The 12,551-nt window shown below is 42.4% G+C and overlaps 1 protein-coding gene across 2 annotated transcripts in view; it reads right to left on the reverse strand.

Annotated features, from left to right (window-relative positions):
* Positions 1-6,600, reverse strand: part of HSD17B3 (hydroxysteroid 17-beta dehydrogenase 3) — a 60,719-nt gene extending 54,119 nt beyond the window's left edge. For both annotated transcript variants that reach the window (XM_019965729.2, XM_070795089.1), the window contains exon 1: positions 545-6,600. In XM_019965729.2, coding sequence (XP_019821288.1) covers positions 545-698 — 154 coding nt within the window. In that variant the 5' untranslated portion in view covers positions 699-6,600. The remainder of the gene's footprint in view (positions 1-544) is intronic.
* Positions 6,601-12,551: the final 5,951 nt, after the last annotated feature.

Raw genomic sequence — 12,551 nt, forward strand, 5'->3', positions numbered from 1 at the left:
GAGAGGCAGTGATTAATCAATCTACTTGGGACATAAACCAGACCCAGATTCTGAATATAACCATTTAAAAACATGTCTCCACAGAGATCTTTATTGCCTTGATTTTGCATTACCCTCACTTGGTGACAGGTCTCTGAGAAATTAGTATAATAAAATGGATTTAAATTATTATTGGATTTCAGAATTTTGAAGCTCTGTTTAAGGAAATGAAAGCACTCTGGGTTTTTGAAAATCTGGGGAAGATGATACATAATTTTCTGCCTCATCCATGATTTGTATCATCAGAAACTCCAAAAATAAGAAAAACCAACTAGTGAGGATGAGAGGAAAAGCACACAGGAAAGAACTGAGTCACATTCTTCCTGAATGATTCTCCTGATGCCTCACATCACGTTTTTCAGTCAAGTTCATTTGTACTTTCCAACCCCGCAAATTAACCCAAAGGAATTACATCTTTGCTCTCAAAAGGAAAAGATGCAATATATCATTGAGACCTAAGTAATAATAAAAACAACAAGAACAAAAGATGAAAAGCTTTCTTTACCTGCCCATTCTCCCATTGACTTCAAGAAAGACCTTGGCAAAACTTTCCAGAAGTGCAGGAAAATACATTTAGAGAATCTCACGCATTTCATCAGGTAGACCAGGCAAACCAGCAACCCTACAAAAATGAAGAACTGCTCCAGAGCCTCCTTCATGATGGCACCATGGCAGATGCTGTTTCAGACCTGGTCCAGTCCCTCACAGCCTTCGAAGTGAGCGTGGCTGCTCTGCAGGAGCATCGGTCCCCTTCTGGAGTCACTGGGAACATTTCAATGAGTCACTGTGTCAAGGCATTCAGATTAGAGTAACTTCTTTACACAATCCTCTGATTCACAAGCTTTAAAATAAAATATTCTTTCTAATATTTTTATAGCACAGTTGGGCTTTTGTGAGGCAGGGGAGTGTTGAAGAAGTCAAAGGTGAACATAAAGATAAAGACCGGACAAAGAAAAATGGCAGCCCAGCATTCCCTCCCTAAATCTGGAAGCTAAAAAAGATACTAAAAACTATGCAAAATTCTAGAAGTCATTCATTCACTTAGTCAACAACTATCTATTGACTGCCTACCAGGTGGCAATCACTGTTTGAAGCCTTGGGAATAGAGAATAGTAAACACGGGCAGTCACTGCCAGGGGGAGCTGAGATTCAGAGTCAATATGCAAATAAAAAGATAATGTCACATATCAGTGCCATAAAAAAGTGCTGTGGAGTGACAGGAAAAAATTCTGTGAAGAGGTGGTATTTTGAGCTGAAATTTGAGTGGAAAGGAGATAGCCCTACAAAGATAAGTTTCTTCCTCCAGGCTGAGGGAACAGCTAGTACAAGTGACCTGAAATGAGAAAGATGCATGTATTTGAGGAGTAAATAGCACTACACAGAGGATCTGGTGTGTACAGAACAAAAGAAAAGAATAAAGTAAGATGGAGGCATGCGGAGGAGCCAGATACTCCTGGTGAGGAGTTTGGACTTAAGTGAGAGGAAGCCACCAAAGACACTCAGATAATTGTTGTTTTCGTTGTTCAGTCACTCAGTCGTGTCTGACTCTGTGACTCCATGGACTGCAGCATGCCAGGCTTCCCTGTCCTTCACTATCTCCTGGAGTTTGCTCAGACTCATGTCCATTGAGTCAGTGATGCCATCCAACCATCTTGTTCTCTGTCATCCCCTTCTCCTCCTGCCCTGTCTTTCCGAGCATTAGAGACTTTTCCCATGAGTCAGCTCTTCTCAGCAGGTGACCAAAGTATTGGAGCTTCAGCTTCAGCATCAGTCCTTCCAGTGAATATTCAGGGTTGATTTCCTTTAGAATCGACTGGTTTGATCTCCTTGCAGTCCAAGAGATTCTCAAGAGTCTTCTCCAACCCCACCATTCAAAAGCATCAGTTCTTTGGTTCTCAGCCTTCTTTATGGTCCAGCTCTCACATCCATACATGACTACTGAAAAAACATAGCTTTGACAATATGGACCTTTGTTGGCAAAGTAATGTCTCTGCCTTTGTCATAGCTTTTCTTCCAAGACAATAGCATTACATAATCTGAGTCACTTGATGCTGAGAAAAGGTGACCTTTTGGAGGTAGAGATGGAGAATGGTCACGACATAGAAACAGGGGAATGAAGAGACTCTGACATCATCCAAGAATAGTGTCCTCATGTTCAGCTCTTGGCCCTCTTCTCTTTGGTGTCCACACTTAGTCATTTGATGGCATTACCTAATCTCTTGACTTTAAGGACTTTGTGCACTGAGAACCCCTAAATGTATAACTTCAACGGTAACCAGGCTGCTCATCCATACTTGCATTTCCATTTGAATGCAAGTAACATTAACACCTCCATTTGAATGCTTAATAGTCATCTCAAGCTTAAGTCTAATAATGGCTTCTGATATTATCTTCAAATGTCAAAACTTATTTCCCTTGCCAATTTCCCTATACCAGAACATGGCAGCTCTTATGTTCCAGTTGTTCAGATTAAAAACCTTGGAGACAGGTTTGCCTGTATGTCAGGTGATGAGCAAAATCCTTTCAGTGAGGAGGAGACCCAGGAAGGAAAGTGAGAGGTACAAGTTACTGCCAAGTTCAGCCTGCATCGTTCTCTAAACCATGGCATGTATTTACCCTGGCACTTTCAACTAAGGTCCTTATCTGGAGCAGCTTCTCAGTTCCAATTGTCACTTGTTCATGAAGCTATGGGCTACCTGAAAAAAGTACAAGTAATATGGAGATTAAACTATAATTAGAGCAAATGAGATGGCCTTTGCCAACAGCGGCTCCCCATTTCTTCCCATTTTTCCGACTGCCCCTTATTTACTATGTCTTGTGTACCCAACTCTGTACTAAGCACATTACAAGGATTACCTGTCTTGGTTAATTATTACTCTTTCCACTGATGGTTAGTTGGCAGAAGCAGATAGTGTAGATCAACCATCTCAGCTCATCCACAAATGTTCCCAAAGGAGTGAGAGGCTGAGGTGTTTGATAAACATGAAGACAACAATTATTGTTTTTACTAAGGTCTGGGAAAAGCCAGGCCAATGTCCAGCAGTCTGTCCTGTGACTCTGGTTTATAGTTTTATTCTGAGCATATTTTTTATTGGCTTATCTTATTTATTGCTTGTGGTTGGGTCTCCTGCCACGACAAGTAAATTCCTTTGGATTGGGACTTTGCTTTGTAGAACAAAAGTACTCTGACCCACAGAATAGAAGAATATTCAAAAGAGCATTGTTTCAATAGGGAAAACTGAGAACTATCCCAATGAGTTTATTCTCACAGTGGAATATTATACAGTAGTGCAAATGAATGAATGATAGCCAAACAGAACAATATGTGACATTCAGACACAATGTTGAGTCAAAAAAAGCAAATGCCAGAATATTACATTAAGTCTGATATTTTATAAACTCAAAAAAGCAATATAAAGAAATATATTGCTTATGTTAAAATGTGATAAAATTGTTGTTACAAACAATGGAATGATAAACACAAAATTCAATAAAGTGGTTTCATCTGGGGAAAAATGATATGATGGAGAGGTCCTATAGGCAGGTATAAGCTACTGGTATCATGTGCTTCTTGAACTTAGCAGTATGTACATGAGTGTTTACACAATATAATACAATGTTTTATAACTTATATACATTTCACACATAATCTTTTGCTTGCAATAATTATACTATACTAAAATGTACAGTGAAAAACCTGAATATTCATGATGATTTCAAACATGAAAATTAAATAAAATATAATTATATGGTTAAAAAAAAGCAAGTAGTCAAGGTTGTATATTGTCACCCTGCTTATTTAACTTATATGCAGAGTACATCATGAGAAATGCTGGGCTGGAGGAAGCACAAGCTGGAATCAAGATTGCCAGGAGAAATATCAATAACCTCAGATATGCAGATGACACTACCCTTATGGCAGAAAGTGAGGAGGAACTCTTGATGAAAGTGAAAGAGGAGACTGAAAAAGTTGGCTTAAAGCTCAACATTCAGAAAACGAAGATCATGGCATCCAGTCCCGTCACTTCTGGCAAATAGATGGGGAAACAGTGGAAACAGTGGCTGACTTTATTTTTCTGGGCTCCAAAATCACTGCAGATGGTGATTGCAGTCATGAAATTAAAAGACACTTACTCCTTGGAAGGAAAGTTATGAGCAGCCTAGACAGCATATTAAAAAGCAGAGATATTACTTTGTCAACAAAGGTCCGTCTAGTCGGGTGATGGTTTTTCCAGTGGTCATGTATGGATGTGACAGTTGGATTATAAAGAAAGCTGAGTGCCAAAGAATTGATGCTTTTGAGCTGTGGTGTTGGAGAAGATTCTTGAGAGTCCCTTGGACTGCAAGGAGATCCAACCAGTCCATCCTAAAGGAGATCACTCCTGGGTGCTCATTGGAAGGACTGACGTTGAAGCTGAAACTCCAATACTTTGGCCACCTGATGCAAAGAGCTGACTCATTTGAAAAGACCCTGATGCTGGGAAAGATTGAGGGCAGGAGGAGAAGGGGACGACAGAGGATAAGATGGTTGGATGGCATCGCCGACTCAATGGACATGGGTTTGGGTGGATTCCGGGGGTTGGTGATGGACAGGGAGGCCTGGCGTGCTGCGGTTCATGGGGTCGCAAAGAGTCGGACACGTCTGAGCAACTGAACTGAACTGACTCAATAAATGTTGTTGTCAGTCACTCAGTTGTGTCTGACTCTTTTCGACCCCAAGGACTATAGTTCACAAGGCTCCTCTGTCCATGGGATTCTCCAGGCAAGAATACTGGAGTGGATTACCATTTTATTCTCCAGAGGATCTTCCCAACTCAGGGATCAAACCTGGGTCTCCTGCATTGCGGGCAGATTCTTTACCGTCTGAGCCACCAGGGAAGCCCACTCAATGAATATTCACTCTTTAAGGAAAAAGGAAAAATGAGCCTTTGTTTTGTGTGGGTGCAATGAAGTTTGTCCTGTTAAAGAAGTCTTTGGTCGACAGGTGACAGACACTGGTACAGGTCAGGGGCAAGCTGCAGAGCCTCAGGGAGGAGGGCTGGATCTCGACTGGAAGCCTGTGGAGTTAAGTGACGAGGAAATGCAAAAGAACGAACAAGGCAAAGAAGGGAATGGATTCCTTCACAACTGACCCATTTATCAATATTTGTTTGGGGTTTACCTGTCCCAGAGGACACAATGGTTGCACTTAATGTGATAAGATGTGGAGGGGAGAGCCAAGGGGGTGGGAAACTGGAGAAATTCAGAGAAAGAAAGAGGCCTGAAGAAGGCTGTAAGATAATTGTAAGGGCGTGGCCTTCCGCCTGAAGCATCTGTGTAAGTAAGCTGTGGTATGCATTAGGGGAAAAAATTATAAGAAGTTTCACACCAGAGAGACCTGAAGAGAATGTGACTTTGTCGCCAAGTTTTCAGTAAAAGAGAACAAAACTAATTTTTTCTAATGATGTGTGTCATCAAACGTCATCCAGAAATGGATAGCGGCTTTCACAAAGGTTTCTCTGATAGCTCAGTTGGTAAAGAATCCGTGTGCAATGCAGGAGACCCCAGTTTGATTCCAGGGTCGGGAAGATCTGCTGGAGAAGGGATAGGCTACCCATTCCAGTATCCTTGGGCTTCCCTGGTGGCTCAACTGGTAAAGAATCCACCTGCAATGTGGGAGACCTAGGTTCGATCCCTGGGTTGGGAAGACCTCTGGAGTAGAGAAAGGCTACCCACTCCAGTATTCTGGCCTGGAGAATTCCATGGACTCTATAGTCCATGGGGTCACAAAGAGTTGGACACAACTAAGATATGCAGATGACACCACCCTTATGGCAGAAAGTGAAGAGGAACTCAAAAGCCTCTTGATGAAAGTGAAAGTGCAGAGTGAAAAAGTTGGCTTAAACCTCAACATTCAGAAAACGAAGATCATGGCATCTGGGCCCATCACTTCATGGGAAATAGATGCGGAAACAGTGGAAACAGTGTCAGACTTTATTTTTGGGGGCTCCAAAATCACTGCAGATGGTGACTGCAGCCATGAAATTAAAAGACGCTTACTCCTTGGAAGGAAAGTTATGACCAACCTAGATAGCATATTCAAAAGCAGAGACATTACTTTGCCAACTAAGGTCTGTCTAGTCAAGGCTATGGTTTTTCCAGTGGTCATGTATGGATGTGAGAGTTGGATTGTGAAGAAGGCTGAGCGCCAAAGAATTGATGCTTTTGAACTGTGGTGTTGGAGAAGACTCTTGAGAGTCCCTTGGACTGCAAGGAGATCCAACCAGTCCATTCTGAAGGAGATCAGCCCTGGGATTTCTTTGGAAGGAATGATGCTAAAGCTGAAACTCTAGTACTTTGGCCACCTCATGTGAAGAGTTGACTCATTGGAAAAGACTCTGATGCTGGGAGGGATTGGGGGCAGGAGGAGAAGGGGACGACAGAGGATGAGATGGCTGGATGGCATCACTGACTCAATGGATGAGTCTGAGTGAACTCCGGGAGTTGGTGATGGACAGGGAGGCCTGGCGTGCTGCGATTCATGGGGTTGAAAAGTTTGGACATGACTGAGCGACTGAACTGAACTGAACTGAGTGACTTCCACTTTCAACCTTACCCCGCCCCCCGCACCACCACCCCCCCCCCCGCCCCGCCCCCCACACACATACAGCTAGATGTTCCTTGACACACAAGTCTCTTTGGAAAGCAACTTGCAAAATGGCACCTTGCTTCATCAGATCAAGCAAATGAGGAGTCAGATGAAAGAGAGAAGCCACACTCTTTTGCAACCTAATCTTGGAAAGAACCACCCATTACTTTTGCTGTATTCTATAATGAGAAATTAGTGCACATTCTAGGTCCAGCCCATATTCAAAGGGAGGAGATTATACAAGGAAGTGAATATGAGGAGGCAGGCATTGTGATCCGTTTCAGAAGCTACCCACAACATGTATTTACTATACGATGCCATTTCAGTTCAGTTCCGTTCAGTCGCTCTGTTGTGTTTGACTCTTTGCGACCCCATGGACCACAGCACACCAAACTTCCCTGTCCATCACCAACTCCCAGAGTATACCCAAACTCACGTCCATTGAGTCGGTGATGCCATCCAACCATCTCATCCTCTGTTGTCTCCTTCTCCTCCTGCCCTCAATCTTTCCCAGCATCAGGGTCTTTTCAAATGAGTCAGCTCCTTGCATCAGTGGCCAAAGTATTGGAGTTTCAGCTTCAACATCAATCCTCCCAATGAACACTCAGGACTGATCACCTTTAGGTTGGACTAGTTGGACCTCCTTGCAGTCCAAAGGACTCTCAAGAGTCTTCTCCAACACCACAGTTCAAAAGCATCAATTCTTTGGTGCTCAGCTTTCTTTTTAGTCCAACTCTCACATCCATACATGACTACTGGAAAAACCATAGGCTTGACTAGACGAACCTTTGTTGGCATAGCAATGTCTCTGCTTTTTAATATGCTGTCTAGGTTGGTCATAACTTTCCTTCCAAGGAGTAAGCGTCTTTTAATTTCATGGCTGCAGTCACCATCTGCAGTGATTTTGGAGCCCCATAAAATAAAGTCAGCCACTGTTTCCACTGTTTCCCCATCTATTTGCCATTTAGGGCAAATCTAATCTTCAGTAAAATAAATCAGAACATTGATTTATTTAACCCTAACCCTAACCCCCATCCCTGGGATTCTCCAGGCAAGAACACTGGAGTGGGTTGCCATTTTCTTCTCCAATGCATGAAAGTGAAAAGTTAAAGTGAAGTCGTTCAGTTGTATCTGACTCTTAACGACCCCATGGACTGCAGCCTACAAGGCTCCTCCATCCATGGGATTTTCCAGGCAAGAGTACTGGAGTGGGGTGCCATTGCCTTCTCCGGGAAAGTCATCGTTAAGTATACTTATATCAGCAAATTTTTTAAATGTTTGAGTTTTTTATTGAGGTATAATTGACATATGACATTATATTAGTTTCAGGTACACAACATAATGGTTTAATATTTGTACATGTTGCAAAATAATCACCACTGTAAGTCTAGTTAATATCCATCACCATATATGTTACAAAATTTTTTTTAAATATTTATGGTGAGATCTACTGTCTTAGCAACTTTCAAATAGGCAATACAGTATTATTAACTATAGTCACCAGGCTGTGTATTATATCCCCATAACTTATTTATAGCTAGATGTTTTTACCTTTTGACCTGATCACCCTACATCTAGTTCACCCACTGCTGCCCCGCCCCTTTGGCAACCACCAATATATTGTTTATCTGTAAATACATTGCGTGCTTAGTCATTTCCAACTCTTAGCAACCCCATGGACTGCAGCCCACCAGGCTCCTCTGTCCATGGGATTTACCAGGAAAGAATACCGGAGTGGGTTGCCATTTCCTCCTCCAGTGGATCTTCCCAACCCAGGGATCGAACCCAGATCTCCATTTCTGCAGGCAGATTCTTTACTACTGCCACCAGGGAAGCCTAAATTCAATAAATGGTAACAAAAAAGTGTCCTTATGATACATGTCTAGTAACTCTACATAGGATGGAGACAGAATAGTTTGAGATCTGGGCCTCTGAAACTGGAATCAAAGACCGAAATGCCTACAGTCAAGGCAGATTAGTGTGCATGTTAAGTCACTTTAGTCACGTCCAACTCTACAGCACTGTGGACTTCACCCGCCAGGCTCTTCTGTCCATGGGGATTCTCCAGGCAAGAATACTGGAGTGGGTCGCCATGCCCTCCTCCAGGGGATCTTCCCGACCCAGGGATCAAACTCATGTCTCATATCATCTATATTGGCAGGTAGGTTCTTTACCACTAGCACCACCTGGGGAGCCCCAAGGCAGACAAGTAATATAAATTAATGAAGTAGGCCAGGCACCTTAATCTGTATTGTTTCAAAACAAGCACATAGTAGGTGTAATTTCTATTTCCACAAATACACTCTTGAACCTTTGGCTCTCTTGATTCAGCTTTTATTTTCCTCCTATGCTCTCAACTCTGTTGTTTGGAGGTTTTTTAGCATTTATTTTTATTTATTTGGCTGTGCCGGATCTTTAGGTGTGACACGCGAGATCTATCAATAGTTCCCTAACCAGGAATTGAACCTGGGCCCCCTGAACTGGGAGCTCAGAGTCTTAGCCTCTGGGCCACCATAAAAGTCCTTCGACTTTGTTTCAAGGAAAACAACACTACAAGCACACTAATGAAAGGCAGACACTCAGTCACACGACTGGAGACACAGAAAATGGTGGAGAACATGACAAAATAACAACTACCCCCGACCTCAGCTCCAGCTGACTGTTACCCTATGGAGATTCTGGCCCACCTGGCAAGTTGTGATTTTTTTTTCAACTATTGCAAGAAATCCAGTTTCTAATGTGAAATTTCTCAATTTTTATTAAAAAAAAATTTATTTGAATGACAGCTAGAAAATAAAGCCACTAACTCAAAAAGCATTTTAACAAAGCATAGACTAATTAATCCTAAAGGAAATCAGTCCTAAATAGTCATTGGAAGGACTAATGCTGAAGCTGAAACTCCAATACTGTGGCCACCTGATGCGAAGAACTGACTCATTGGAAAAGACCCTGATGCTGGGAAAGATTGAAGGCCAGAGGAGAAGGGGATGACAGAGGATGAGATGGTTGGGTGGCATCACCGACTCGATGGACATGAGTTTGAGCAGGCTCTGGCAATTGGTGATGGATAGGGAAGCCTGGCGTGCTGCAGTCTATTGGGTCTCGAAGAGTCAGACAACGACTGGGCGACTGAACTGAATTGAACTGAGACTAAATAATGCAATCTCTAATCTTCCTTTGGACAATTTCCAGGGATCTTAAATGGTTTTACAGTCTTCTCTACTTCCCCTTGTATTCCTGGAGAGTGGGCCCACAGAGCATCTCACGCTGCTGTCCCACCTTCCCTAGACAGAATGTCACACTTCAAGTAAGCAGAATTTGAAGAACAAGGTTCAAGTACTGTGACACAATTACGAGGCACATCTCTGTTCTGAGCTGTGAGTGAGAAGGATGTGGCAGTGAAGCCTAGCTGTCCTGTCTCCTGGTCTCTCCCTTCCCTACCCTTTCCCCCCTTTTTCCTCCCCTTCCTTTCCTTTTGCCTCTCTCTCTCCCTCTGACTGCAGCCAGCTGACCACACTGGCTGGAGGAAGATGCCTTCCCACCAGGTAGCAGATATAAAAATTACCCCTGGGCTCATCCAGGAGCAAGCCTCCTGAGGCCAAAAATGGGACAACTTCTTGAGGAAACATATTAATCTTGAATTTTTTATTTTCCTCTAAAGCAGGGATCCTTACTTTTTTCAGTGCCATGAACTACAATGGCAGTCTATAGATGGCTACAGCCTCCTTCTCCAAATAATGTTTTTAAATGCAAGAAATAAAACACATAAAATTATAATGAAAACCAATTGTCATAAAGTTACAGCAATATTTTCTAAATATGATGTACTATAACATTAAAATACATATGAATATTAAAATACATCTAAATCTGATGTATTCTTCTTTATGAACATATTAAACAATAAGAACTAGTGGAGGCACTAAGAACTATAAGAATACTGAGCAATGCACCAATGATTTTCTACAAAAACTCTAAGGTGATACGAAAATATTTCAACTTCTATCGATAACTAAGTCACAAGTACAGCCAGTATTAACTATGGTCTTGCCTACATTCAAATGAAAAGAAATGCTGCATTTTCATTAGAAAAAATGAAGATGTTTTCTTTCTCCATTCAAGTTCATCAGCCCTCTAAATTCTGTGAACCTCAGGCTATGAACCCTTGATACTAAAAAGATGATCTGGACCAAAAGTCTGGGGTAGTGTGGCTCCCCACTCAAGTGCTCTTGCTTGGAAAATCTCATGGACGGAGGAGCCTGGTGGGCTGCAGTCCATGGGGTCGCTAGAGTCCGACACGACTGAGCGACTTCCCTTTCATTTTTCACTTGCATGCATTGGAGAAGGAAATGGCAACCCACTCCAGTGTTCTTGCCTGGAGAATCCCAGGGACGGGGGAGCCTGGTGGGCTGCCGTCTATGGGGTCGCACAGAGTCGGACACGACTGAAGTGACTTAGCAGCAGCAGCAGCAGTGCTCCTCAGATTACCAGGGTTAAAATGCAGATTCCTATTCAGTGTGTGTGTGCACCTGATATTCTGCATTTCTAACAAGCCCCAGGTAATGCTGATATTCTGATCCAGGAACCACACATTGCAGAGAAAAGGTTCTGAGGCTTATTATGGGAGACCTCAGCCTGGAATGGAGGTAAGAATCAGAGACACACAGATGGTGTTCCGTGACCCTGGGAGGTCCCAGGGATGGCTTCATCCTAAAGGGACATGTTTTGTTTTACCACATGCTTAGTATCTAGTGACAGAAAGGGAACTTAGAGATCCTGAGTTGCTGGGCGCCCTCAGTTTCCCAAAGTACAGAGTGGCAGCTACTGATCAGCTAAACCACTGACCCTTGACAAGTCCCAGTCCTCAAAATATATGCACAAGCACACACACCCATTCACAGAAAACAAAAAGTACTCACAAGTTGTAAACATGACTCAACAAGACTGCAAAGCTTAAGTGATCATGCAAAAGGAAAAAACTCACTAAAGTCTCTGAAAGTATTGACATATGTATCTTTGCCATTTTCCCGAGAGCACAGAAAATATATATAAATTAAAAATATGTAAAATATATAAACATATACTAACAATTATACACATATAATATATAACTCTTCTCTAAACTAGGTTTTATTCTTTAGGCAAACTCAGCTTTCACTAACTTCTAGTGCCCCTGTACTTTTACTTATATATGGAATATATTTTAAAAATACTAAAACAACAGGAAAAAGTACAAGTTAACAAACGTCACTGCTATTAGCAGTAAAATAGCCAAAAGTAAGCAAAGTAGCAAGTATATTAAACTAGTTTTCCTTGTTCCACTAGAATGGTTTTTATTACTTTTTTTTTTTTTTTTAAGAAAAAAGAAATCTGGAGACCTGATGCACTGGGCTATTCTTCTTCAGCCTCTCTGAAGTTCGTGGATCCCTTTTGCACCACCTCTCTGCATCCAGCATTCTCAGCTAAACTTAATTCAAAACCCAGATTGGCATTCCCATCAACCCACCCTAGTTCTGTAGAGGAGAGCAGAACTTGCACGTTTCAACCCAGCTACAAAAATCTGCCTGCACTGTCGAAGACCCAGGTTCAATCCCTGGGTCAGGAATATCTCCTGGAGAAGGAAATTGCAACCCACTCCAGTATTCTTGCCTGGAGAATCCCATGGACAGAGCAGCCTGGCGGGCCACAGTCCATGCGATCACACTGAGTCGGACAGGAGGAAGCTAGCCACAAGACACAGGACTGCTGGACTGCTCATAGGGTGCCCTCTGCTGGCCACATATGGAAACAAGGGAAGGAAAGCTTTCCACACTGATTTAAAAAAAGGCGGGGGCAGGTCATGTAAGACCAAGCATTTGAGGTGATTGCAAAAGAAAAATATTTA

Source organism: Bos indicus, chromosome 8 (assembly GCF_029378745.1).
Source record: "Bos indicus isolate NIAB-ARS_2022 breed Sahiwal x Tharparkar chromosome 8, NIAB-ARS_B.indTharparkar_mat_pri_1.0, whole genome shotgun sequence".
Taxonomy (NCBI): domain Eukaryota; kingdom Metazoa; phylum Chordata; class Mammalia; order Artiodactyla; family Bovidae; genus Bos; species Bos indicus.